At 36.9% G+C, this 27723-nt stretch overlaps 4 protein-coding genes across 9 annotated transcripts in view; all 4 read right to left on the bottom strand.

Annotated features, from left to right (window-relative positions):
* Positions 1-950: 950 nt before the first annotated feature.
* LOC107680610 (methylcrotonoyl-CoA carboxylase beta chain, mitochondrial-like) lies at positions 951-10451 on the bottom strand. 2 transcript variants are annotated; one of them, XM_016476563.1, is made up of 17 exons: positions 10234-10451; positions 8895-8961; positions 8685-8769; positions 8484-8585; positions 8269-8396; positions 8073-8185; positions 7111-7224; positions 6343-6437; positions 6157-6256; positions 5980-6075; positions 5827-5899; positions 5634-5710; positions 4644-4710; positions 4340-4496; positions 2111-2225; positions 1895-1980; positions 951-1199 (listed from the first exon to the last, which is right to left on the bottom strand). In XM_016476563.1, exons 1-17 carry the CDS (start codon positions 10369-10371, stop codon positions 1082-1084), a joined length of 1731 nt encoding a protein of 576 aa, XP_016332049.1. In that variant the 5' UTR covers positions 10372-10451; the 3' UTR covers positions 951-1081. The 2 variants fall into 2 exon arrangements, with proteins under 2 accessions (XP_016332049.1, XP_016332059.1); XM_016476573.1 differs by having other exon boundaries at positions 6343-6407; positions 10234-10450.
* Positions 10452-11421: 970 nt separating this feature from the next.
* On the bottom strand, positions 11422-16322 carry LOC107680617 (uncharacterized). 5 transcript variants are annotated; one of them, XM_016476596.1, is made up of 7 exons: positions 15766-16141; positions 15530-15635; positions 15281-15410; positions 15028-15190; positions 14826-14931; positions 13673-13998; positions 13074-13158 (listed from the first exon to the last, which is right to left on the bottom strand). In XM_016476596.1, exons 3-7 carry the CDS (start codon positions 15391-15393, stop codon positions 13144-13146), a joined length of 723 nt encoding a protein of 240 aa, XP_016332082.1. In that variant the 5' UTR covers positions 15394-15410; positions 15530-15635; positions 15766-16141; the 3' UTR covers positions 13074-13143. The 5 variants fall into 5 exon arrangements, with proteins under 5 accessions (XP_016332109.1, XP_016332101.1, XP_016332091.1 ...); XM_016476586.1 differs by having other exon boundaries at positions 13083-13158; positions 13641-13998; XM_016476623.1 differs by lacking the exons at positions 13673-13998; positions 14826-14931; positions 15028-15190; ... (1 more) ...; positions 15530-15635; positions 15766-16141 and adding exons at positions 11422-11689; positions 12550-12766; positions 16162-16322 and having other exon boundaries at positions 12879-13158.
* LOC107681329 (uncharacterized) lies at positions 16118-18967 on the bottom strand. Its single transcript, XM_016477613.1, has 7 exons — positions 18255-18967; positions 18019-18124; positions 17770-17899; positions 17517-17679; positions 17315-17420; positions 16219-16487; positions 16118-16123 (listed from the first exon to the last, which is right to left on the bottom strand). The coding sequence occupies exons 3-7, from the start codon at positions 17880-17882 to the stop codon at positions 16118-16120; spliced, it is 657 nt and encodes a 218-aa protein (XP_016333099.1). The 5' UTR covers positions 17883-17899; positions 18019-18124; positions 18255-18967.
* A 339-nt stretch (positions 18968-19306) lies between these two features.
* The window catches only part of LOC107681318 (uncharacterized), a 10558-nt gene continuing 2141 nt past the window's right edge, over positions 19307-27723 (bottom strand). The window contains exons 2-15 of the mRNA XM_016477603.1: positions 24011-24153; positions 23707-23914; positions 23416-23585; positions 23245-23296; positions 23001-23093; positions 22725-22893; positions 22478-22626; positions 22185-22389; positions 20838-20862; positions 20524-20728; positions 20352-20412; positions 19912-20253; positions 19614-19830; positions 19307-19407 (exon numbers count right to left, since the gene is read on the bottom strand). Coding sequence (XP_016333089.1) covers positions 20705-20728; positions 20838-20862; positions 22185-22389; positions 22478-22626; positions 22725-22893; positions 23001-23093; positions 23245-23296; positions 23416-23585; positions 23707-23914; positions 24011-24153 — 1238 coding nt within the window. The 3' untranslated portion in view covers positions 19307-19407; positions 19614-19830; positions 19912-20253; positions 20352-20412; positions 20524-20704. The remainder of the gene's footprint in view (positions 19408-19613; positions 19831-19911; positions 20254-20351; positions 20413-20523; positions 20729-20837; positions 20863-22184; positions 22390-22477; positions 22627-22724; positions 22894-23000; positions 23094-23244; positions 23297-23415; positions 23586-23706; positions 23915-24010; positions 24154-27723) is intronic.

Here is a 27723-nt window from a genome sequence, read left to right as displayed (position 1 = left end):
GCAGTTTATTTCTGCTACAAAAGACGTGATACTGCCTACTACAGGTCACTGAATGTACTGCATCTTGTGCGTTTTGCCCTTACTCACCCAAACTTGTCAACAAGGCTACTTTATGTGAATGCGAGTTCCTTAGCAAGTATTTGTGAATCACAGGTGTTTTATATATGAGATTAGGACATGAGAAAATTTAATTTTACTTAACATTATTTTATTTATCCATTACACTGAAGAGACCTTTTTGAAGGACATTGTTTTTTTTATGTAATTTTGAGGTGTTGTTTTATTTTGGTTTCAGAAAATAAACGTGATTGCTCTCCTCACAAATCAACTCTTTCTTGTTTTTGTTTCATGCTCTCTGTGCCTTGCCTTGGACTTTTATGTCACTTCCTGTCTCCCGTGGTGTTTGTAGTCCGTTTGTTCATTGGTTCCCCTTGATTAGTCTCCCCAGGTGTGTCTTGTTATCCCCCTGTGTGTATATATAGCCTTAGTTTTTCTTTAGTTCTTTGTGAGTTGTCGAATGTAATGGTTGTCTGTTTGCCAGTCATTCTGTTCTTTGTTCCCTTTGGTTTTTGGCTTATTGTTTGTTCTAGTTTTTACATTAAATACCTGCACATAAATCCTTGCCTCTGTCATTTTCCCACCCAACTTCTCCACAACATTACAGTTTTTCACTTCGCATGTCTCTTTGACTAGCGCATTTTTGAGCTTATATTTAGTATAAGTAAAATACTTAAGTACTGTTAAAATCAGATACTCTTGAGACTTTTACTCAAGTTGTTTTGGAATTGCTGACTTGTAACGTGTAGTGGAGTAATTTTCACTGTAAGGTATCTGTACTTTTACTCAAGTATGGGTTTTAGGTACTCTTTACACCGCTGTTACTGTCTTATGTATGAAGGGTACTAAACAACTAGAAATGTACACAACTTATGAGACACAACACTCAGTGACTGGTTTTACAGATTTTATTGTTGTTTTCAAACATACAAAGACAAAACAAGTCTATAAAGTTAGTGTGTACTGCCCAAAAGACATAGTAAATTGATTTCATTTAAAATTTCGAATCTTTACAAAGCCAGATTTACATTCTGAAGACACCGAAGCGTGTTTTCTGTGTGGGAGCATTGAGAGCAGCACTCAGACTCAAGCCTAGGACCAGTCGAGTGTCGGCAGGGTCAATGATCCCATCGTCCCACAATCTTGAGTAGTAGAAGTGCAAAAAAAGTGAAAATTAGACATTACACTGGGAGGGAAGTAGTAGGAAAGACTCGTTCATATGACACACTCTACCGTTCAAAAGTTTGGGGCCAGTTAAGATTTTTTTTTTAAAGAAATAAATGCTTAGTATAATACTTAATACTTAATAAATAACTCAGCAAGGATGCATTAAATAGATCAAAAGTGACAGTAAAAGATTTGAAAAAGTTATAAAAGTTTTCAATTTGAAATCAATGCTATTCTTTTAAACCTTCTAGTCATCAAAGATAACGGGGGAAAAAAATCGGTTTAAAAATATTAAGCAGCACAACTGTTTTCAATATTAATAATATATTGCAAGAAATATTTCTTTTAGTAGTAAATCAGCATATTAGAATGATTTCTAAAGGATTATGTGACACTTAAGAAAATTAATCTTTGCCATCACAGGAATAAATAAGTTTAAAATATAAATGAATATAATATGGAAAAAAAAAACGTATGTATAAAATATAAATATTGGTGAGGATTAGAGACTTATTTCAAAAACATTAAAAAAATCTTACTGAGCCCAACATTTAAAAACAGTAGTATATTACACATTAAAGCCAAAAAAAAAAAAAAATCCACATATCACGGGCATTTCATGTAATACACAATTTAAACATACAGTACATATAAATATCTAACTAGTTACCTGGCACTGGAATAATATGGGTTTCCCTCCTCCTCAAAGCGTTTGATAATTGGCTCTTTCATTGCAGCTTCCTGCTCTGCAGTAAACTGGAAAATTAACCAAAAATGTTACAAGTTAGCTGAAAAATAAACTGTAAAAAAAAAATCAAACTTAATTTCCCAAGCTCTAGAAAAGATTCATAAATTCAGTAAATTTGCTTTGTTTTTCAATTCGTACCTCTTTTCCTTCCCTGGCCTTTTGATCCTTAGTTATGGTGGCCAGCACTGTGGCTGCCTGCTCCCCTCCCATCACAGAGATCCGGGAATTAGGCCACATGTACAGGAACCTGGGGCTGTGAGGTGCACACAACATTTTTGAATGAGGTAGTTTATTATGTGTTGTTTAGTCAACTGGACACCTTGAGCATGTTTTTAGTAGGGATGTGCGCGACGACTAATTTGACTGTCGTTTAAACGAAAGTTTTGTATCCGACTAGTCTAAAAGCAAGAAACCCCCAAAAGATGGTAAGAAAGAAAAAAAACTCTGTGCGTGCGAGTAGCATATGTTATAGCCTATATTTGAAATACTTAATCTATGAATCACACTGTCAAATCCCTCAATGAATTCCGCTTGCCGCACACTTGCCTCGCGTTATCATCATTTCATTTTAGGCGGTAGTTAAAAAGAAAAAAAAAAAAAAAAGAGCATACACTCAACGTAAGCCAAAGCATATATTCTTTATTCAAATCAACTGGGGAAATGCAAAACAATGGAAAATCAATCAATAGCCTGACAGAATTCTTAATCTTCATATAATGTTAGCCAACATATTAAAACACAATTCAAAAACAATAGGAAGGTTAGAAGAAACGCGCTCGGCAGGAACTGAAGTCGCAGGCACGCAGAGATAACGAAAAGCAAGCCGATAGAGTTTCCGAAAGCGCCTGGACATCCCGCACCACCACCGAAGTGGGTGTTCGTTAGAGGAATAGATGGCACGGACGGGATCGCAGCGGCGGTGGGCTGTAGCGAATGACTTGATTGACATTAGCTGGCTTTGGCTAGTCTCTAGGGATGGGCGATACCACTTATTTTGTTTTTGATAAGATACCGATATTTTTCAAGGCAGTATCGTCGATATCGATACCGATTCGATACTTCTGAACTAAACTTTTAAATTATGAAATTTATTAAATTATTAAATTACTAAGAGTAAAATGGGTAATGATAAGCACTTAATTTTGTTTAAAACGCATTTTAACATTCAATACGCCTTAATTGTAACTTATTAGGATATATTTTTGTTTACACATGGTTCAAATACGTTTTTTGTTTACACATGATTCAAATCTATAAATACTACAGTTGAACTATGGTCACTTTAGTAAAACCATGGTTCATTTTCATAAGGGACTGCCAGTGACAGGCTGTTACATGCATAAAATGCAACATTTTTATTCTGACAGTGTATGATTTCTATTAACATTACAGAATAGAACATGATCAATATTATCTTTCAACGTTCAATTTAAATAACTGTAATTGCATAAACTATGTAGGCTACAATTTCAGTTTGATTATTGTGAAATAACTCAAACACATATGTTTTTTTTCTCTTTCCTCTGATAAGCATTGTTCAGGGCTGCTGTTCCCAAAAGCTTTAATGCTTTCTTATGATACTTTTGGGAAACGCAGCCCTGTTTGAATGCACTGTCAGAAGTGAGTGAACTTCTGTGATGGATTGGTTCTGTCTTGCAACATTTGCTTGTTCAGATGAGCAGGAAAATAAGTTATATCCTACACAATTACTTGCTAACAAAGGTTATTCGTCCAATTCAATGCATATTGTACGCATTATTATTTTTTTTTGTTGTTGTTGAATTAACAAAATCACTGGTAAATAAAACACACCTTAGTATCGATATTTTTTGTTTAAGTATCGATACTTTGGATCGATACGCCCATCCCTACTAGTCTCTAAGCTAACGCCTACGCGCCTGTATTGAATATGATTACGCGTCGGTCCAGTAGAGTTATTGTAAGACAATTTGACATTACACAGTTTACACAAAACTTTTCCGTTTTCTTCTAATTCAAAATAATCCCACACCTTCTCGTCTTTCACGTGGTCATTTTTGAACTCGCCGCAACTGACACGAAGAAAACGCATGTGAGGTCTGAGGTAAAAATTGAGTTTCCGCCCAGATAAACTAAAATATAATGTATTATTTTTCAAACGTTTTATTTTAACTTGTTATTTAAAATGTTTTAAATGCAATGTTAAAATGATGGTAATTTGAATGATAAAATCATGGTTTTTTTTCTTACTTTTTTTTGTCGTGTAATCGACTATTGTTTTCAGTGTCGACTAGTAGGAGCTGTACCGTTTAGCTGACTAGTCCCGCACATCCCTAGTTTTTAGTGTTGTAACTTTGAGCAGCCAAGTTCATTTATAATAAAGCTTACCCATATGCTCTGCCGCACATGCCATAGTTCCCCGCACCATACGATCCTCCAATGATGACAGTAATCTTAGGCACATTGGCACAGGCCACAGCGGTCACCATTTTAGCTCCATCTTTAGCAATACCTCCAGCCTCATACTCCCTGCCAACCATGAAGCCTGATAAAAAGAGACAGCCACATCATGACGTTAATGGCAGCAGCAATTTCACTAGTCACACAAGTATGATTCTATGCTGACTCAATCAGTATCAGCACTGTATTGTAACACTAAATGTATACATTCAGATGAAGCATGCATACTGACCTGTAATATTTTGAAGAAAGAGCAGCGGAATGTTTCTCTGACAGCAAAGCTCAATGAAATGAGTTCCCTATAAAATATATATATTTTTTTAATTCTAAAAATGTTTTCAGAGATTTTTTTAGCAATCATTTAAAAGTATACACTTTCACCGTATGAAAAAAAGCTTCATGGAAGATGCTACCAACCAATAATTTCGGTTTAAGAGTAGATTATGAATTTAAATTTTTATGTGTATTATCTAACTGAAGCACAATGCGTTTTAGTGCCACATAAAAAAAAAAAAAAATCAAAGATTACAAGATTAAAGTCGTAATATTTTGAGAATAAAGCCAAAATTACGAGAATAAAGTTGTAGCAATATGATAATGAATATTTTGAGAAAACAGTCAAAATTATGAGAATATATTCATAGCAATACGAGAATAGTCGAAATATTTTGAGAATAGTCAAAATTACGAGAATAAAATCGAAATATTTTGAGAATACAGTAAAAATTATGAGAATAAAGTCGAAATATTTTGAGAAGTCAAAATTACGAGAATAAAGTCGAAATATTTTGAGAATACAGTCAAATTTACGAGAATAAAGTAGAAATATTTTGAGAATAAAGTTGAAATTAAAGTTGACTTTATTCTCGTAATTTTGTCTTTTTTCTCAAAATATTACAACTTTAATCTTGTAATTTTAGATTTTTCTTATTTTTTTATGTGCCACTAAAACACTTTCGTAGAAAGTAGATTGTAACTTTAGGTTTAGTTTTTTATTGTAGTAAAATATAATGTGTTAGTAATTCCAGAAGTTTTAAATACCTTTAGCATAAAGACGGATCAATATTGCTATGTTCCATTGTGTGACACTTCCTTAATATTAAATTTTGTTCTAAATTTAAATTCTCAAAATTTCTTTACAATGCGCTGCACTGGAAGTTGACTGATTAGACTGATGAACTTGAAGCATTAAAGGTCAGAACAATGATCAGGAGATGCTCGCCTTCTTTGCAGATTCTGAAAACAGCACACCATTATTGCCAATAATTCCCACAGGATAACCAAATATCCGTGCGAAACCTTGAAAGCAAATGAAGAAAGCCAGAACAAAGCAAGTAAGAAATAATTTTTGAAATTCAAATACAAAAAGATGCAGCCACCTGTGACGAGTGTCACAGCCCAAAAAAAAACAGCACCTGTGACGAGTGTGTCTCCATAGAAGGCCTTGAATTCATCGAATTTACTGCCATCAACAATACGAGCGATAACCTGAAATTGATAATTACTTCTGTCTGTTGAGGCAACATTTCAAAAGGCTTGTATTCCAGTGATCAAACTGTGGCCATTACCTCTCGAATGTCAAAGTTGCGTTTGAGGTTGTCCCCCACAATACCATAAAGCTCATCGGCAGGAAACAGAGGAGCCTCGGGAGCTTCAACAGTGACCTAATGAGCAGTGGACGAGTTAAAGAAGATCAGCATCAAGTCATGAAGCATCTCTGAGAAGACGAGCAGTTGTGTCCTCACATCAAGATTCTTCTTGTAGTTCAGACTTCGTACGGCTTTGCGTGCAAGATGAAGGGCGTGATTATCATCCAGGGCATAATGATCAGTTACACCCGACTTTCTGAGAGAAGACAAATGTTGAAAAATATATTAGTCCCATCAAGCTCAAAACAAGTGTTTCTGTGAACATACAGGTGTTTCTCTAACCTGCAGTGAAGGTCTGCACCTCCCAGGTCTTCAGCAGACACCTCTTCTCCTGTAGCAGCTTTTACCTGTTGAATACAGAGTGTCAAAACATGCCCCTTAGGACATTAAAGGGTTAGTTCACCCAAAAATGAAAATTCTGTCATTAATTATTCACCCTCGTGTTGTTCGAAACCCGTAAGACCTTTGTTCATCTTCGGAACACAATTTAAGATATTTCTGATGAAATATGAGGGCTCTCTGATCCTCCCATAGACAGCAAGGTAACTACCACGTTCAAGGTCCAGAAAAGTACCAAGATGATCGACAAAGTAGTCCGTGTGACATCAGTGGTTCAACTGTAAAGTTACGAAGCTACGAGAATACTTTTTTGCGCAAAGAAAACAAAAATAACGACTTTATTCCACATTTTTGTCTCTACTGCGTCACTTGTGGACGCGCGTTCACGACAGTACCATGATGCGAGCGTATGGCGGCGCTGACCCAGATCCGGCGAAATGACGTCATATTCTCGTAGCTTCGTAACTTTACAGTTGAACCACTGATTTCACACGGACTACTTTGTCGATCATCTTGGTACTTTTCTGGACCTTGAACGTGGTAGTTACCTTGCTGTCTATGGGAGGGTCAGAGAGCCCTCATATTTCATCAAAAATATCTTAAATTGTGTTCCGAAGATGAACAAAGGTCTTACGGGTTTCGAACAACACGAGGGTGAATAATTAATGACAGAATTTTCATTTTTGGGTGAACTAACCGTTTAACACATACCAGCGGTGGTCCACCCAGAAAAATGGTCCCTTGTTTGCGTACTATGACGCTCTCATCAGCCATCGCAGGCACATAGGCGCCCCCTGCTGTACAGGAGCCCATCACAACAGCAATCTGAAACATATCAGGTACAGTTGATCCATCATGATAAATCAGCTCCCTTTGAGATGATTACAAGCAAAGTCATGTCAATTACCAAACAATATTTATATTCATTATGTTCCTGTGGCTCAGTGGTACAGCATTGCGTTAGCACTGTAAGTCACTTTGGATAAATGCGTCTGCTAAATGCATAAATTATTATTATGAATTATTATTATTTGCATCTATATAGTCATACATTGCTTATATTAATGGTTCTCAAACTTTTGGACTTAAAGGCGTCCCAATGTCCGACACAATTAAGCTGAAATGATGAGAACACTGCTTTTCTGAATTTTTTTTATTAACAGAAACTGGGAGTGTTGATAAATTAAACTAGCTAAGATTCTGGAAGATTCAAACTACTGATTCTGTATGTTCTTCGATAAAAGTAGTTATTAAGGGAAAAAATAACTTAAATTTCACTTAAAACATTATTTCATCATTACATCTTAACTTTTTTATAAAGCAACCAATCACGTTTCGTTTTGTGCCACGTCATGTTTAGGGGTGTGGAAATTTCCCCACAATAACAGACCGGTGTTATCCAAGAGGTGTAAACCTCTTGGACATATTTTTAAAAAATACGGCGTTTATGCCGCGAACTTTACATATTTCACATACATCAAAATATTGATTCTATATGTTCTTCAATAAAAAAAACAACAATAGTTATTAAGGGGAAAACAGAAACATTTCACTTAACATCATTACATCTTGACTTTTTTTTTTTTAAGTAATATTAAGATATCTGATGTCACCTTAAAATTTTGCTGGGCCCCCCTGGTTAGGAACCACTGGTTATATGAAAACAAAATGACCTGTGCAATGCCCTCCGAGGAAAGGCGAGCCTGGTTGAAGAAGATGCGTCCAAAGTGATCTCTGTCTGGGAACACATCTGCCTGTCTGGGTAAATTGGCTCCTCCAGAATCCACTAGAGAAAAACAGATCAGAGATAAAAGTATTAGGAGGAAAATGTTATTTTACACAGAATATGAACCCTCTGAGAGAACCCACCCAGATATATGCACGGTAGATGGTTTTGCTGTGCAATCTCTTGGGCGCGCAAGTGCTTCTTCACAGTGACCGGATAATAGGTTCCACCTTTGACAGTAGCATCATTCGCAACTATAATACATTCCACCCTGTGAGGTGCACAGACATGGTGTTATGAACTATAAACTTCTGTAGGTTATTAACAGATGTAACAATGCATATTGTATGCTGCTCACCCTGACACTCGACCAATACCAATGATTATGCCTCCCGCAGGAACCTCCTCACTACCATATAACTGATAGCCAGCAAACTGGGAGAACTCAAGAAATGGAGACCTGCATTCACACAAAGAAAAGAAGTTCAGTGTGAATGGACAGCAACATTTCAATCACGACATTTTAATTGTTTGTTTATAAAAATGACTTTGTTCTTACCCAGGGTCCAACAGTCTGTCGATGCGTTCCCGAGGCAGGAGCTTTCCTCTGGATGTGTGTAGGTTTCTTGCTTTTTCTCCACCTCCTTTGAAAGTGGCAATATTGTGTAAACATGAGTGTCAGGAAATGTGCTAATGCTGCCACAAGAGTGTAAAATGTAAAATTCACTCACTGTGTTTAGGAGTATCAAATTAAATACTTTGTGCTCACCGAGTTTGATCTCCTCTGCTCTGTCCTTCAACTCCTTCACCAGCGCTTGCATTCGCTCATAATTTTCCTACAATATGAAAACTGGATGGTCAACAACCATATTCAAAATTTATTATTATATAAACAACTAGCCCCTGACTAAAGTCCTAAATATGGTTCAATCAAGCCTCACCAGACTCAGACAGTTTATGGAGTTGAAAAAAAAAAAAAAAAAAATGTTATATTGTATATTACACATGTACCAAGAGCAGTAACAATTTCCTTCGCTAAGCCTGTGCGACCTTGGCAAACTTACAGCAGGTGAAATATGAAGATAATTGACTTTAATATTGTTTTCAAATTCGGTGTTGGCAAAAAGCAGGGGTACCTAACAAAAGAGGTAGGCCTATATTTTTCAAATTAAACTTTTGCTTCTTATAGTAAAAAGTAGTCATGTTTATTTTAAAGATTCTTATTTTCTCTCTCACACATGTATATGAAATATTAAGATGTGCTCTTACAATACATATTTCTGTTTTGAATGCTAATCACTGATCTATAATAGAGAACATTACATAGATCAGTGATGCTAATAATCTAATAATCAACATATTTGATAAAGAGAAAATATAAACGTAGATCAAAAAGTAATTTGTGGTAAACCCTTGTAGTGGTCATATTTGATTGAAATGTTTAAAACTGTGAGCGTTTTAAAAAACTGTCTAATTTGGCATATTTTGCCTCGACGTCTCAATTATTTGTAAGAATTACTTCTTGGGGAAGTTGTGGCCTAATGGTTAGAGAGTCGGACTCATAACCCGAAGGTTGTGGGTTCGAGTCTCGTACCGGCAGGGATTGTAGGTGGGGGGAGTGAATGTACAGCGCTCTCTCCCACCTTCAATACCACGACTGAGGCGCTCTTGAGCAAGGCACTGAACCCCCAACTGCTCCCCGGGCGCCGCAGCAAAAATGGCTGCCCACTGCTCCGGGTGTATGTTCACTGCTGTGTGTGTGCACTTTGGATGGGTTAAATGCAGAGCACTAATTCCTAGTATGGGTCACTATACTTGGCCACATGTCACGTCAAAAAATTATCAGTGACAGGTTAGTGCAGGGTGCAAACAAGTTTCCTCGTCTAATGTATGTGTATTATATTTGAGCTATTTCACATGTCTCTTTAAATACTGACGCAGGCATGAATATTTAAGAGAAGGTACATTTTTTCACGGTTGTTGTAGCAGTTGTGTTGTGCATGTAGTGCACAAGGACACGACATGTACGGCTGCCGAAGCAGATGAACCCCCACTGCCGGCTGGCTGCAAGAGCTTGAGTCCGAGGCTTCATTCGCGGCCTAAGTTACCTGAAAGACCGGAGACTGCGAATCGGACTGCGAGCCCACTGTTGCCACTTTGTCCTTATGATGTAACCTGGAAACTGCAGCATTTACACTCCTGCTCCGAATGAGGGAAACCACCGGTCTAACATAGTGCAGAAACATGGTTCATCCTCTTAACTGACAGCTCTAAGGACGACCTCACCACTTAGGTCGGACAGCAAACGGTTAACGTTGAAGTTTAGCTCCCGTTTCCTTAGCCAATGAAAACTGCTGGATTTGTAACAGCCCCTTTTCTCTTGACATAAGAGTATCATGAAGTAGTAATCTATTCCGAATGCTTTCTGTTTGCTACGGACAACACGTTATTATTGATTTTCGCTAGTAAAAATCTTGTTAGAGAGATCTTATACAATTTTACGATCTGCAACTTTTTGTAATAAGAATTTAACCGAATTGGAGATGTAGCAGGTGTGCATTTAGAATATTTTGTGATTCAACTTATGCAGTTTGCTTGTAACACTAAATATTACTGATCTCAATAACCTGAGTTATGACTCTTGATGCTGTTATTTTGTCAAAACCACCATTACAGTTTAACCAAATATTTAATTTTACAAAACTGTCCATCATATGCTAAAAACGGTAACACTCCTTAAGATTATAGTTGGAAAAATGTGTTCAATTTAAATCTCTCTCTTCTTCGTTTTTGGTCATTTAGATTTTCCTATTTAAGTGCACTGTATTTTCTGAGAAAGAAATTCCATCTTAAAACAAAACAAAAAAAAATTAAGTTGGAAAAAGTGAATATTAATTTATTTACTTATAATTTCTCCAGTGCTGTAATATCCAGACTGTACCACAAATTGCAAATACAACTGACAATATCTAATAATTCATGAAAATTCTTTATAATAAATTCTCACTGGAGAGAGGTATTATAACCCACAAAAAGGGCTTTGCTCTCAGAAAGAAAAACAAATGAAAGTAACATACAGTAACCATAAAAACAAATATATTTGCACTGAACAAAACAAGATCAGTCAGTGAAAAACACACTGATAAAAGTGGTGCGATGTTCAGCATTAAATAAATAGAAATAAATAACTGAGCTGTGACAACCTGTATCACTGCATATCTCATCACCAAAAAAGGACAAAGGCCTCATAACAGAAATGTATATGTGTATGTATGTATATATATATGTTTTCCCTTCATGAACAAAATTTAATTAGAGAAACTGTATTACAATTACTAACAATTCTCTAACAGGTCTATAATTAGCAGTGTAACAGTGTTACACCTCGTCCACTTTAGTGCAATGAACTGGAACAGCAGCAGTGAAATTGAACCAAAACAACCCAAATAAAAATCAATCCGGATCCACAACTTCAGTGAAGATGTCATCCAGTAAGAAGTGGGACACTTGATCAGGATTCTTATCAGCATCCAAACTGGAGACAGGAGGGCTGTTTTGAGGAGACTGCACAACAGAGGATGTAGCATTAATGAAAACGACTAATATAAAAATGGTAATCGATTCAAAGCTAACAAGTCCTTATCTAACAATAAGGTCAAATGTGACCCTGGAACACAAAAGCATTCATGAGATTTATACATATAATAGATAAGCTTTCCATTGATGTATGGTTTGTTAGGATAGGACAATATTTGGCAACTATTTGAAAATCTGGAATCTGAGGGTGCTAAGAAAATCGCATTTAAAGTTGTCCAAATGAAGTTCTTAATGCATACTACTAATCAAAAATTAAATATAAATATATTTACAGTAGGAAATTTACAAAATATCTTCATGGAACATGATCTTTACTTAATATCCTAATGATTTTTGGCATAAAAGAAAAAACGCTAATTTTGACCCAAACAATGCATTGTTTGCTATTGCTACAAATACAGGTGCATCTCAATAAATTAGAATGTCGTGGAAAAGTTCATTTATTTCAGTAATTCAACTCAAATTGTGAAACTCGTGTATTAAATAAATTCAATGCACACAGACTGAAGTAGTTTAAGTCTTTGGTTCTTTTAATTGTGATGATTTTGGCTCACATTTAACAAAAACCCACCAATTCACTATCTCAACAAATTCGAATATGGTGACATGCCAATCAGCTAATCAACTCAAAACACCTGCCATTGAATTTATTTAATACACGAGTTTCACAATTTGAGTTGAATTACTGAAATAAATGAACTTTTCCACGACATTCTAATTTACTGAGATGCACCTGTATACCCGTGCTACTTATGACTGGTTTTGTGGTCCAGGGTCACAAATAATGTACATAATGCAATGATTTGATTGTAGATGACAGCATGTACCTGATGATCTGCCTGTGTTCGGGAGGGTGTGGTGGACACGCTAGCTGGGGACGAAGTAGGTGTAGAAATGTTCTCATCAGTAGCTGTTAATGGTATACGATGAAGAACAATCCTTGGCGAGTATCCTGGCAGCAAGGGCGGCTCCTCATCGGCATGTGATTCTAAACCAGAGCTTCTGCTTCCACGCAAAGCCAGAGATGCCTTGTCCATCTCATTCCTAAGAATACAAACAGATGTTTTTACTGTGAACAGCACTAAATATTCTGATTTCGACAATCTGAAAAGAATTACATACCATGTCATTGGCATGAAATGGAAAACATCCTTACCCTCTAGAAGTGGGTTTTACAGTGACAGGCGTGCTGTGATGCTTTGGTTGCAGGACACTTTGAGCACTGCAGATTTCCTCTACAGATAACCTTTCTAGCTGTACCCAGCATGCATTTGAGATCTCTCCTGTTTGTTGTCTTGTTGGAGTTCCCATGAACTCTTTCACTTTTGATGTCGGAGTTCGCTGAGGTGTTGTCGGGGCAGCTTGGGTTGACTTCAGCATATGAGGTTGATCTTTAAGGCGTCTTTCAGGTGACCTTAGTGTCATCTGAAATTTACCTTTTTGAGAGAAATCAGAAAAAATAAATCAATATTACACACAAAGATTAATAACAGTCTGAGATGAGGAATGACTAACTTCTTGCTGGTGATTTTTTTGCTTGTGATGCTGGCAGACTCTCATTTGATTTTGTCATGTCAGAAGTAGTGTCTAATTGGTGTACCTATACAACAGATTTTTGCATCGTCATTTGCACCTTGTTTAAAGTTTTATAAAGATTAATCTCGAAAAACCTGTCCAGGTCACATTTCACTCCAAAAAGTAATAAATAAATATTTTGTTCATTTTACTCCCTCATTATATAGTTATTAAATAAATAATTGTATTTTATTATTTTTTAAATCATTTGAATTATTTAACATATTTTTGAAGGTTTTTTTTTTATTTTTATAAAATGTGATCTAGACACTTTTTCATGAGACTTATCCATATAAAATCAATTGTTATGAACTACAGCTAAATGCTTCTTAAAATAGCATACATCACTTGAAATTTCAGAGGGCATCTCCTCACTCTTTGTTGGACTAAGCTGATTTGCTCATGCTTATGAGGACTGCTTAAGACAAACACTTTCAGCTCTGTGCTGTTCTCTCCAGTCTCTTCAGAAACGGGCACAAATGCATCTGACAGCAACATGTGGGAAACTCCTTCACACCAGTTCTCCATCTCATCTGAGTCCATGGGCAGCATATTGCTTTTGAGAGACCATTCTGCAGCTTGAGGGTCCAGGGACTGCTGAGGTGTAGCTAAAGAGGTCTGTGTAGAGCTGGGCGGGCAGAGGTCATTTTCTGAAGGATCAGCTTTTCTTTTTGACAATTTAGGCATTGGATGCAGTGTGCCTTGAAAAATAGATTCAATATTGATTGAAAGCATGAAATTAGAAGCAAATCCAAAATCGTCTGCTTAAATAATAAATGTATGTTAATAGACGCTTAAATTTGACAGAAAAATTACATGTTAAAGCAGCACTATGTAACTTTTTCTGTGTTCAAAATTTGCAAAATGTATATAATGAGCGAGTACATCATGAATTAATCTTCCAAACCGCGTTTTTGTCTTATTATAAGTATACCGTAGTGATTCGGAATAAGTACTTATATTTGGACTATTGTAGCCTGGTTGGGTCGTCACCGCTGCGGAGTAACACATACCTGCGTGAATCGCCATAGACATAAACTTAGAGAAGTAGCTCCGGTTGGAAAGTTCTTCCGCGGGATGTGTGCAGTTCTGTTTATTAACCGCTAGAGTGCCAAAAGTTACATAGTGCTGCTTTAAAAAAACATGGTTTAGAGTTTTTTCTGGATCTGTCGCTCCCAATGAAAAGGCAAAAATAATTTTTAATTTGTTTCATTTTTAACTTAAACTGCTATTATAATAAATATATATATATATATTCTCACTATAACTAGTTGTTTATTAGCATGCCTATTATTAATATATTGGGTATTTATTAATACTTATAAAGCACATATTCTGCATGACCATATTCTACATCCTTAATCCTACAAAATACCTAAACTTAACAACACTAACTATAAATAAGCAGCAAATTAGGAGTTTATTGAAGCAAAAGTCGTAGTTAATGGTTTGTTAATAGTGAGAATTGGACCTTAAAATAAAGTGTGACAATTATTTTGCTTTATATTATTATTTTATGCATTCTTACCTCTCCTACAGCAAGGTGTTTTCCATTCCACTGCCACAGACTGACTTGAGCTCATCTCTTCCATTTCAGTATTTGTTGGTCTCTCATTATCTGTTGACTTCTCAACCTATGGCAGGTAAAACGATTTATATTTTTGCAGAATTTTTTATTAGGATAAAAAGTACTCAAGCGATCAATGACCTTTCAAAATACAGAAACATACTTTGACTGCATCTTCTTGAAGACCAGCAGATAAGGCCTCTTTGTGAAGGCTGCATTCAGCGGTATCATCCAATACAGGCACCAAAATATCAGACAGCACAATGTGTGAAACACCCCCAGATGCTTCCTCATGGTCCTCCGAGCCAGTGGGCAGCAAGTCAGCACTATGACAGAAAGACCAACCCATTAGTAAGTAATGTGACATTTTGGTGAAAATGTAAAATGTACAGATCAGAGGATAAAGTCACTCATACCATGTCTCAGCACTACATTGTGTTGACTCCGACATTAAGATTGACAGAGGAACGGTTTGTGATTGCTCGCCACTCTTAGGGGAATCTCCAGTCTTTCTTTTTGGAAACGTCATCTTTACCAATAACTTGCCTTAAAAGCAAGAGGCATAATAAAGAATCAAAAATGTTACTCAAAGAAAATTCATCAAATTGTTACAGAAACTAAACAGTGTGTTGAGAAAAGACACAATTTTGAAAGTGTTTCATCACCTTTGCCCCGAGTGGGTCTTTCCCTCTTGGGTGATACTGATGGTCCCACATTTGATGGGTGTGACACTTGACAGAACAGGTCTGCGGTATCTGGATCCTCTCTCACCTGTAATATATATTTTAAATAAAAGTCTAATTAATTATTGGTATTAAAATGTTTGCCAATTTGAAATAAAAATGTACATTTAAATATCCAAAATTGACCAATACCAATAAAAAAATATATCTGCCAGTACTCCTTACTCATTCTGCCATTCAGCTAACTAACCTGAGATCTTCCTTCCTCATGAGGGCTTTTCTCTCCAGCTTTTGTCCATTCATTGCTTAAATCATCTTCCATTTTCTCACAGATGGGGATCAACATATCAGTCAGCAGCATGTGTGAAACACCCTCATGCGAATGCATCTCCTGGTCTGCTTCTGCAGAGACAATCTGCTGGCTCTCTTCACCCATTTGGAGACTGCTTTGCACTCGCAATATGATCGCCGTTTTCCATTTCAGCGGAAACCGGCACCAATATATCAGGCAACACCACGTGTGACGCATCCTCATGCCTACCCTCTATTTTCAGTTCCACTGGATGCAATTCAGTGCTATGACAGAAAGTTAAAAAAAAAGGGGATCTCCTCACTCTTTGTTGGACTAAGCTGATTTGCTCATGCTTATGAGGACTGCTTAAGACAAACACTTTCAGCTCTGTGCTGTTCTCTCCAGTCTCTTCAGAAACGGGCACAAATGCATCTGACAGCAACATGTGGGAAACTCCTTCACACCAGTTCTCCATCTCATCTGAGTCCATATTGCTTATATTGCTTTTGAGAGACCATTCTGCAGCTTGAGGGTCCAGGGACTGCTGAGGTGTAGCTTGTGTAGAGCGTGTAGAGCTGGGCGGGCAGAGGTCATTTTCTGAAGGATCAGCTTTTCTTTTTGACAATTTAGGCATTGGATGCAGTGTGCCTTGAAAAATAGATTCAATATTGATTGAAAGCATGAAATTAGAAGCAAATCCAAAATCGTCTGCTTAAATAATAAATGTATGTTAATAGACGCTTAAATTTGACAGAAAAATTACATGTTAAAGCAGCACTATGTAACTTTTTCTGTGTTCAAAATTTGCAAAATGTATATAATGAGCGAGTACATCATGAATTAATCTTCCAAACCGCGTTTTTGTCTTATTATAAGTATACCGTAGTGATTCGGAATAAGTACTTATATTTGGACTATTGTAGCCTGGTTGGGTCGTCACCGCTGCGGAGTAACACATACCTGCGTGAATCGCCATAGACATAAACTTAGAGAAGTAGCTCCGGTTGGAAAGTTCTTCCGCGGGATGTGTGCAGTTCTGTTTATTAACCGCTAGAGTGCCAAAAGTTACATAGTGCTGCTTTAAAAAAACATGGTTTAGAGTTTTTTCTGGATCTGTCGCTCCCAATGAAAAGGCAAAAATAATTTTTAATTTGTTTCATTTTTAACTTAAACTGCTATTATAATAAATATATATATATATATTCTCACTATAACTAGTTGTTTATTAGCATGCCTATTATTAATATATTGGGTATTTATTAATACTTATAAAGCACATATTCTGCATGACCATATTCTACATCCTTAATCCTACAAAATACCTAAACTTAACAACACTAACTATAAATAAGCAGCAAATTAGGAGTTTATTGAAGCAAAAGTCGTAGTTAATGGTTTGTTAATAGTGAGAATTGGACCTTAAAATAAAGTGTGACAATTATTTTGCTTTATATTATTATTTTATGCATTCTTACCTCTCCTACAGCAAGGTGTTTTCCATTCCACTGCCACAGACTGACTTGAGCTCATCTCTTCCATTTCAGTATTTGTTGGTCTCTCATTATCTGTTGACTTCTCAACCTATGGCAGGTAAAACGATTTATATTTTTGCAGAATTTTTTATTAGGATAAAAAGTACTCAAGCGATCAATGACCTTTCAAAATACAGAAACATACTTTGACTGCATCTTCTTGAAGACCAGCAGATAAGGCCTCTTTGTGAAGGCTGCATTCAGCGGTATCATCCAATACAGGCACCAAAATATCAGACAGCACAATGTGTGAAACACCCCCAGATGCTTCCTCATGGTCCTCCGAGCCAGTGGGCAGCAAGTCAGCACTATGACAGAAAGACCAACCCATTAGTAAGTAATGTGACATTTTGGTGAAAATGTAAAATGTACAGATCAGAGGATAAAGTCACTCATACCATGTCTCAGCACTACATTGTGTTGACTCCGACATTAAGATTGACAGAGGAACGGTTTGTGATTGCTCGCCACTCTTAGGGGAATCTCCAGTCTTTCTTTTTGGAAACGTCATCTTTACCAATAACTTGCCTTAAAAGCAAGAGGCATAATAAAGAATCAAAAATGTTACTCAAAGAAAATTCATCAAATTGTTACAGAAACTAAACAGTGTGTTGAGAAAAGACACAATTTTGAAAGTGTTTCATCACCTTTGCCCCGAGTGGGTCTTTCCCTCTTGGGTGATACTGATGGTCCCACATTTGATGGGTGTGACACTTGACAGAACAGGTCTGCGGTATCTGGATCCTCTCTCACCTGTAATATATATTTTAAATAAAAGTCTAATTAATTATTGGTATTAAAATGTTTGCCAATTTGAAATAAAAATGTACATTTAAATATCCAAAATTGACCAATACCAATAAAAAAATATATCTGCCAGTACTCCTTACTCATTCTGCCATTCAGCTAACTAACCTGAGATCTTCCTTCCTCATGAGGGCTTTTCTCTCCAGCTTTTGTCCATTCATTGCTTAAATCATCTTCCATTTTCTCACAGATGGGGATCAACATATCAGTCAGCAGCATGTGTGAAACACCCTCATGCGAATGCATCTCCTGGTCTGCTTCTGCAGAGACAATCTGCTGGCTCTCTTCACCCATTTGGAGACTGCTTTGCACTCGCAATATGATCGCCGTTTTCCATTTCAGCGGAAACCGGCACCAATATATCAGGCAACACCACGTGTGACGCATCCTCATGCCTACCCTCTATTTTCAGTTCCACTGGATGCAATTCAGTGCTATGACAGAAAGTTAAAAAAAATTGCCTATAATAATTGTACACAGATTGAAGGATATTTATTAAAATAGATGTTTCTTACCATGCTGTTGATTTTACAGTGCTGAATGGTATAAGCGGTTGAAGTTGTGAGGATGAAGCAATCCCAGCAGGCTCTCCGTCTAATTCCTCCTTTGGAATATCAGAAAAATCTTCTTGCTCGGATCTCTGTTCCACTTTAATGGATTCTTCTTTAATCAGAGGTTCTGGTGAAATTATTTGAGTTGTGGCTGGATCATTATACCCAAAGTCAGATAGCTTCTGTCTAGAACAATCGTCTTCAGTAGATGTCGTTTTGGGGATGTTTGGCTTCACTTGCCTTGAGAACAAGGAAATAAAAAGTTAAAAGTAATGAAACCAGTTTGTTCTCAAGTGTCAAGCAAGTAAGTTTGAGCTTCCATTTATCCATGATGTGCTTTATGTATGCATGTATGTTGATCAATAAAAGCCAACATTACGTATAGTGTCTTTTCTTAAGACTTGGATTAAACCACTTAAAAATATTAAAAATATCTTCATTTGTGTTTCAAAGATGAACAAAAGTCTCATGGGTTTGTAATTACATGAGAGTAAATGATGACTATTTTACTTGTTGGGTGACTATCCCTTTAAAATGATAAAATAAGTCAGTTAAAGGGACATTAATATCATTACCTCTCCTAAAGGGCATAGTCTTCTCTTGAGATGCAGATGATGACACACATGATGCCTCTCTGCAAGTATCAGGCTTTTTAGAAATATCTGCCATTTTTTCCTCCTGTGGACACAAGTACTAATAAATTCATGTGATGTGTTCCTAGTAAACTTGAAACTTTAAGTTAAAAATGGACTTCAAGGAGATTAAAAAAAAAAAAGCAGATACTTAAAATTGAGCTTTATTTCTGGGAAATGGACCACTCATCAAGCAATTTCATAACATATTGAGGACTAATGTTTTGTTTAGATATAAACAAAAACACTTACTTGGTCAATAACTGAAGGAAGAGATTTCGCACTCTCTGTAAGAAATACAGATAAGCCCTCAGGTATTTGGAGCTCACTATCATGAGGGCTTTCCTTTCCCTTATTAAAAACATCCTTCATTTCTTCTGATGAAGGCATCAGCCAACACTATGTGTGAAATACCCTCATAAGCAGCTTTGTTGTTCCCCTCAGACTCCTTTATGAATGTACTGTGCACCTGTGAAGAAACACTTATGTGAATGACTGATTTATACAGAAAAAACTGGTCTGTTTCAACAGAGAACAGCCTCTGACTCACTGGAGGGTCAACAACAGAGTCCTCATTCCTCTGGAGTTCTGTTCTGAGAGGACATTCCCACTTCAGGTGACTCTCATCTTTCATATCTTCAGACACTGGCACAATGGCTATTGATATCACGCCATCAGGTCCAGGATGGGCTTCCCTCTCACTGTCTTCAAGGCTTGAGTGGCTTTCAGGACCAACTGTTTCCTGCACAGATAGTTTCTGGTTGGACTCGATCTCAGTTTGTGCTGTGGCTTGAGATGTTGGTAGATTCTGACTGGGTGCAGTCAAACTGGCCATTTTTTGAAGGCCCAACCTTCACAGATGGCTTTAGTTTCGGCTTGACCTTTATCTTGCCTTCATGGAGAGATCAGACAGGATATTACCATCTCATCTACATGAATATACCAGTTTTAATATATGACATAACTGTTGAATGCAAGTGAACTTCCTACATCTCCTTTGAGTAGGTGCTTTAGTTTCTGGGGATTCTGTCAGGATCTCATCCAACTTCAGCTTTTACCAAAAGAGAAAACATTTTAAATTTCCAAAACTGCTACAAAATATAAACTATATTATCATAATATATTGTAAATTATGATAACAAAAGGGAGTACTACATCATACCGTGGCAGAATTACAAGAGAACATCCCGGGTGGACTAATTAAAGAGTTCACATCATCACAACTGCTTTCCAGTGAGGATATCAATTGTGTGCTAACATCATCTGCTTCTTCCTTTGAAAGAGGATCCAGGGAGTCATCCACCACCTTGCGAGAACTACTTTTACATAGATTACTGGTCTCTTCAGACGTCATGTTCAGAGATGCACTACAAAACAAGGTCATTAAGGATGAAAGGAATGGATGATCAAGGATTTTGTTTTTTACGTTCCATAAAAACGTTACCTAATTAAATCTAGACTGGAAGGGAAATGTACCTGGAAGGCTCTAATGTGAAGGAAAGAGAATGTGAACTGCTTGAGAACAGCAAGGGTGTCTGGACTTGTGCTGGCTGCAGTTCATTAGGGGGAGTGTCCTGCTGCCCAAAGGCAGCCTCATGGGACAGCTGAGAGGCTGGAATCTCATATAGAGTTAAAATAAATGTGGGCTCCTCCTCAGAATGTTTATCTGTGACAAGGAAGGAAATTTTTAAAACAACAATATACGCTACCATTCAAAGTTTAGGGTCAGATTTTAAAGATAAGATAATAAATTAATACTTTTATTTAGCAAGGATGCATTAAATTGTCAGTAAAGATGTTTATAATGTTAAATAAATACAAAGAATCTTGAAAAAAATGTATAGCAGTTTCCACAAAAAAATATTAAGCAGCACAACTAAAATTAATAATAGTAATAAGAAAGCACCAAATCAGCATATTAGAATTCTAATAATATTTCACAGTATTACTGTTTTGTTGAACAAATAAATGCAGCCTTGGTGAGCTTAAGAGACTTCTTTAAAAAACATTTTTTTTTTAATCTTACCAACCCCAAACTTTTAAACAGTAATGACAGCACAGTACATTTACAATATTGTATTTATATTAATTTTATATAGTATTTAAATTTCTCTGGATCATGTGTTCATGTCACCATTACCAATTGCACCTGTATCCACTCCAGCTGAATCTGAAATTTCTGATTTTGCATTTTCATTGAGAGAGGCACTGCATTCCTGCCAGAAAAAAATCCATTAGTTCAAAAGGTGTTTATTCCATTCAGCAAACACAAAATACACAAGGTATTGTTTGTCAGAACTCCTACCTCAGAAGCTTCTGATGGCTCCTCTGTGCCGTCTTGATTTTCTGAATCCTGCTCATCTGGTATTTGAACGTCTTGAGCTGCAGACTCACTAAACTGCATCCTAAAGCAACATTTAAACAACATATTAACCTTCATTTAATAAGACTACATAAATTATTAGAAACATCAATTAAAGCTGCTAAAAAAAAGCTACATTGTACATACTGTACGTGTCCATATCACACAGGTTGCTTGCAGGTTCGTTTGGAGGATCAGAAAAAGATGAAACCGGGCGGAGCGCTTCAAATAGTGCAGATGAAGCATTACTGAGAACTGGGTCTATAAGAAACCGATCAAATGAAAAGACTCAATCGTTTGCGTGTATACATAAAGCATGGTTTCTAATCAGTTTTGTTCTAACATGGAGTTTAAATATGTGGACTAAGTATTTCTATAAAGAAAATCAAATCAGATCAAACTTATTAAATATAATAAAAGTCTAAAACCCACCATTTTGTTATTTGTTTCCTTTACCAGTGCCGTCCACAAGAACTTTTGGGGCTGAAGTTTGTTTTAAGCTAAGTAATGGGACAGGGGACAGGAGATCCTCATCCTGTTTATGTTCCTGTAAATTTCCTTCAAATGACAGAAGCTTCTCTTCTCTGGAGATCTTCTCTTTGTCATGATCCAAATCACTATGCTTGGCTTTAACAGGACTCTTATGTTCAGGCTTCTCAGCAGGATCTAAATGAAGATGTCATGTCTCAATCATTGGCAGCAACACTAGTGACATTTAAAGCAATATTCTCAATCTGAACAACATGAATCCCACCTTCATTAGGCTCTGAGGTCTGTTGAGGGTTTATCATGACCAGAGATGCCCCTTCCAGGTTGGTGGGTGTTATCTTATCAAACTGACTGCGTCTCTCTGGGGCAATACTGCCCTGAGCATAAACTGAGGAACGATCAGAAGCAGAACAGCTGTACAGATGACACCACAGAGCAAAGGCATTGCTAAAAACATTCAAGACAAACCCTGTTAATTTGAGCAATCTATTGATTCATCTGCCACTGCACACCTGACTGGAATAATCCTCTTCAGCTCTGTCTGAGGTTCCTCAATCATGGTGTCTGTGACTTCAGACTCAACAGCTTCTGAATCTTGTTCCTCCTGATCAGTAATTCGATCTTCATTCTCAGACGTCCGAGATGGAGACCTTTCAAATTCTCCTCTTCTTTCAGGCACATCTTTAAAAGTCATTGTCTTTTAACTTTTTTTTTAAAATCTGCTGCAAACCAAGTTAAGCACTTTAATTATGGATTTTTTTATGTCTGAAAAAAGTCTTCTGTCGTACCTTTGTCTGACGCTGTGGTATCAGGAACCTGAGGCTTCTCAAGGAAGGGTACGATCTCCTGGTCCTCTGTCTTACTCACTATTGGAGGACTTCCTTATTTAGAGAAGTGGTACAAAGACAAATTTGTAAAATTAAAATGAGTTGAAAGGAAAAAACAAAGACAGAGAGACAAAAAAGAAGGAGGGAAAGATGGACGGAAAGAAAGACAACCAAATATATATACAAAAAATGCTTTTAATCTTACTAATTGATGTTAAGGAAGGAAGATCATCTACTGTGGTTTCTGCTTCATCATCCTGGACATACAAAAAGGCATTAAAGAAGAGAAAACTCACTGCAAGTCAAATGTATGTTTGGTTTTCCATCACATCATCAGAACACACACTCAGGTCTCTCCTTTGACAAAATCCCTCACCTTAACATCCTGAGGGCCGCTCACTTCTGGAGTAACACTACATGTAAGCTCTTCCTCAGGACGGTCCCTGTGCTCTTCAACAAGGCATTCATTTGGAGCAATCTTCACTTGGACTTCCACAGGACTGCGACATTGCAGCTGCGTTGAGTCACGTTTGAAAGACGGGGTATCTGGATTTAGAAAGAACACATGCCCTCATTCAGAACAGAAAACAACACACAGCATTATACACTCTACACAGGCTACTGGACAGTCTTCTTAGCTCATGGTTTATATGCATCTCAAGCTCACTTTCATTCAGAGGTCTGCGGATGGACTGTGCTGCCCGGCTCAGACTGGGTTTGGGCTTGGAAAACCTTCTCCTTTTTTCAGCAATGCTTAGTTGGGCAGAAACGGAGGCAGTGTCGGTTTCCTTCACATCTTGATCTTGAGAGACCCTCTCTTCTAGAGCACCACTAGAGGAGCCGTGTTCATCAAGACCATCCCTCTGCTCTCCCACCTGCAAATCACATCAACAGTCACTGTTATGATAACTATTTGAGCAATGCACAAACAATAACAGATCACACAAAGAACAAACTCCTCCAGTACTGACATGATGGCCTCTGGCAGGTGCCGTGTCCTGCGGACTCTCAGAGGTTGTTGATTCCTCTGCAGTGGTTTGTGCTTGACTCCTGAGGTAGTGCTTCACTTCGTCATGAGACACCAACACAACTGCTCTTGTCAGTAATTTCTGACCTTAAGAGGATATTAAAAGAAGCATTACACCCATTTTCAACTGGTAATGTGTTGCACCCCAACAACAGATCTGTGTTTGAGATTAGATAAAAAGAGCCTAGAAACAGACTCTTGGTAATGTCATCCATTTGCATTCATTTACATTACCATTCAAAAGTTTGTACTGTTACTCAGCAAGGATGGATTAAATTCATGAAAAGTGATGGTAAAGACATTTATAATGTTTCAAAAGGTTTCTATTTCAAATAAATGCTGTTCTTTAAACTTTCTATTAATCAAAGAATCCTAAAAAATGTATCTCAGTTTCCATAAAAAAATGGTACAGCTGATAACAAGAAATGTTTCTTTCTCTCCAAATCAGCATGTTAGAATGATTTCTGTAACAATGAAGACTGGAGTAATCACTTGAAAACAGTTATTTTAAGTATGAGTACAAATTTCTACGACACACAAGTGCTCACTTTGTCTAACTGGTCTTACTACGACGATATAAATATAAAAACATCAATATGAAAGCATACTCACCATTTACTTCAGATGGAGTTAAAAACTCTAAATGATGTAAATTTAAATCCTAAAAAGAAAAAAGGGTAATTGGTCTCAACTATACAGAAGTGTATTATCTAAAATGAGTAGTTAAGTCTTTCTATTGGTCTGTTTACATTCAAACCCTGAACATAATAGTGACATATTTAAAAATTCTGTAGAATAATACATTACATTTACATTTACATTTAGTCATTTAGCAGATTTTATCCAAAGCGACTTACAAATGAGGACAATAAAAGCAGTCAAAACTAACAAAAGAGCAACAATATATAAGTGCAAATGACAAGTCTCGGTTAGCCTAACACAGTACACGTAGCAATGTATATATACAGTATATATATATATTATACACACACATATACACACACACACACACACAAAGAAACAAAAGTAGATAGAATAGAAAAAATAGAAAGCTACTAGTTTTTTTTTTAAATAAAAGAAGATAAATAGATAATGTGTTGTCCATTTTTCGTAGCTTCTCTGTTGTGTCAGGTCCACTGGTAGATGGCCCATCAAGTTTTTTAAACCACCTGTCCATAGGCTGGTCTCGATAACAATTTTTTTTTATTTGGCGATATACCACCCCAGAAATAATTGCGAGAAACAATATTATTGTAATTTTAAGACCATTTTATGCAACTGACTATATAGTGATGTTTCAGTATCAGCGCTGGGCTGTCAGTCACTGTTACGCCAGCAGGTGGTGGCAATGGATTGACTTTACAAGGGAGTCATCATTAAAAAACATCAATTCAACGGATACGCTTAAAAACTGATTCATTCATGAATGAAACAAGGTGTTGAAATTAATTTAACTTTTGCCATTTTGCAAGGTTCAATCGACAATCAGAGCATCACATGGGTAACACTGAAGCTGATGTTTCACTTCATAGAGATCAATGCCATTGATTCAATGCCCCTTAAGTGCTGAAAGGATACTACGACAAAGATAACAATTTCATCTTCTGACAGCTGATGGCAAACTGATGTTTTTTCATGATATTAGGGATGGGAAGATTCCCCGATTCGCTTGGTGCATCGGCATAAAAAGTTAACGATGCGATGCACCGCATCGGATGCATCGGTTTTAAAAGTGTGCATCGGCTACAAGTTGTCATTTATATCGCGATGCATCGTTTCTAACATAGTTACATCGGTAAAAACCGATTATTTATATATAATTACTAGTGGGTGCGCTATACTTCGATCCACCATGGCAAACAGCGAATATATTTGTGCTGTTTAATGCATTTGAGACGTTGTTTTCCTCAGTGCATAACTGACATGTCACAGGTATATTTTTCATCTGTAAATGTTAGAAAGTCACGCAAACATATCCATTTTGCTGTCAGGAGTGTGCGAGGCTGACGCGCACATGCGTACTAAACAGACTGAGCGCAATCGAATAGGAGCGCAATAATTCTGAGTAAAATATAAATTTTGCTAAAAAAACTGTTTTTGGACATTAAATGTGTCTTTTGTAGAATTTTATACTTACATATAAAGTGTATTTGTATGATAGCAGTAACTGTAAGTGGACTATTACATATATATATATATATATACACACACACATATACATATATATTATTATTATTATTAATAACTTGGGTTTGTACCTGAGACAAATTGCCAGGCGTTCGGCCGGGCTGATGGATTTCCGGAATGCAGTATCCTGCCTGGTAATTTTTGGGCCAACAACCTGAAGGATCTCATTAAATTCCTCTCGTGAGACCCGAAAATACTCACGGAAATCTTCCCTGTTAAGGCGCAGCTCTTGCACTAAACGGTGATACTCGCCAAGATGTTTCCTCCGAGCCAGGTAGTGTTGTCCCACACTGATTTGCGGTATTTCTTTTTGCGTCTCCAGTAAAGGAGTGCAAGAGCAAGAGCCTTTATCCTCCGTACATTCACCATGGTGAAATGAATTGAATGCCAACAATAAACAGCTATGCATATAGGACAAATGACCGCCAATAATTTGGGAGGGAAAATAAAGACAAAATTAAAAATAAAATATACAATTAAATGAATAATTTATTATTCACCAATAATCATGCATTTTTTAAAAGTTTTAAAACAAAATAAAATGTGATTAACAAGCACTAAACGGTGATACTCGCCAAGATGTTTCCTTCCAGCCAGGTAGTCTTGTACCCATACTGATTTGTGGTATTTCTTTTTGCGTCTCCAGTAAAGGAGTGCAAGAGCAAGAGCCTTTATCCTCCGTACATTCACCATGGTGAAATGAATTGAATGTCAACAATAAACAGCTATGCATATAGGACAAATGACCGCCAATAATTTGGGAGGGAAAATAAAGACAAAATTAAAAATAAAATATACAATTAAATGAATAATTTATTATTCACCAATAATCATGCATTTTTTTAAAGTTTTAAAACAAAATAAAATGTGATAAACAAAAAGAATTATAATTCTCAACTTGCGCACACTGATTTGATTGGACAACTTTGGAATACATCACATCCGGTCGGCGTGTCGCATACGGTGTAGTCGCTCAAGTTCAAATATTTGAACGCATCCGAAGCTCAAATCGGATCCGAAAATTCCGCATTCGCAGATGGTCGGCACCCCACGCAGCCCCTGTACGACTCTCCATTGGAAATGAATGACTTCCGGTCCCAACGGCTGTCGTTTGTCGTGTGCAGTGGAAAGGCGGCTTAAGAGTTTATCCACGGACCCAATATACTGTTACACAACATGCGTTCTCTTTCTCAACTATTTAACGTTCCAAAACTGACTGCGTTTAACTGGATACTCACCAAGACGGACATTTTGACATAATTTTGTGTTAGGGTTGTGACGGTGAGGAAAAATTAACAACAATCTTTGTTAATCGAAGTGTGACAACACCGGTATCACCGTGGGGGCGGGGGCGTTCCCTCTTTTCCTCGCTTTTCTTTTGCTTCTAAATAGCTTGTAAAAGCTGCGTGCGCATTTTACTTTCACTTTCAAATAGCGGCAATTCGGCGTAAAGCAATTGTTCGTTTTTAG

Source organism: Sinocyclocheilus anshuiensis, unplaced genomic scaffold (assembly GCF_001515605.1).
Source record: "Sinocyclocheilus anshuiensis isolate Anshui unplaced genomic scaffold, SAMN03320099.WGS_v1.1 scaffold697, whole genome shotgun sequence".
Lineage (NCBI taxonomy): Eukaryota > Metazoa > Chordata > Actinopteri > Cypriniformes > Cyprinidae > Sinocyclocheilus > Sinocyclocheilus anshuiensis.
Note: the sequence above shows the minus strand (reverse complement) of the source record. Positions and strands in the feature narration are given on the sequence as shown.

Coding starts and splice junctions, on each gene's coding strand:
- LOC107680617 (XM_016476586.1), bottom strand. CDS start 15,393: ATGACGTTTCCAAAAAGAAAGACTGGAGATTCCCCTAAGAGTGGCGAG. Junction 15,191..15,280: donor CAATGTAGTGCTGAGACATG/GTATGAGTGACT, acceptor TTTCTGTCATAG/TGCTGACTTGCTGCCCACTG. Junction 13,999..14,825: donor AACACCTTGCTGTAGGAGAG/GTAAGAATGCAT, acceptor CTATTTTTCAAG/GCACACTGCATCCAATGCCT.
- LOC107681329 (XM_016477613.1), bottom strand. CDS start 17,882: ATGACGTTTCCAAAAAGAAAGACTGGAGATTCCCCTAAGAGTGGCGAG. Junction 17,680..17,769: donor CAATGTAGTGCTGAGACATG/GTATGAGTGACT, acceptor TTTCTGTCATAG/TGCTGACTTGCTGCCCACTG. Junction 17,421..17,516: donor TTCAAGAAGATGCAGTCAAA/GTATGTTTCTGT, acceptor TACCTGCCATAG/GTTGAGAAGTCAACAGATAA.
- LOC107680610 (XM_016476563.1), bottom strand. CDS start 10,371: ATGTTTCTGCACTATGTTAGACCGGTGGTTTCCCTCATTCGGAGCAGG. Junction 5,900..5,979: donor GCAACTTTGACATTCGAGAG/GTAATGGCCACA, acceptor TATCAATTTCAG/GTTATCGCTCGTATTGTTGA. Junction 4,497..4,643: donor CTTTCTTCAAAATATTACAG/GTCAGTATGCAT, acceptor TCTTTTTATCAG/GCTTCATGGTTGGCAGGGAG.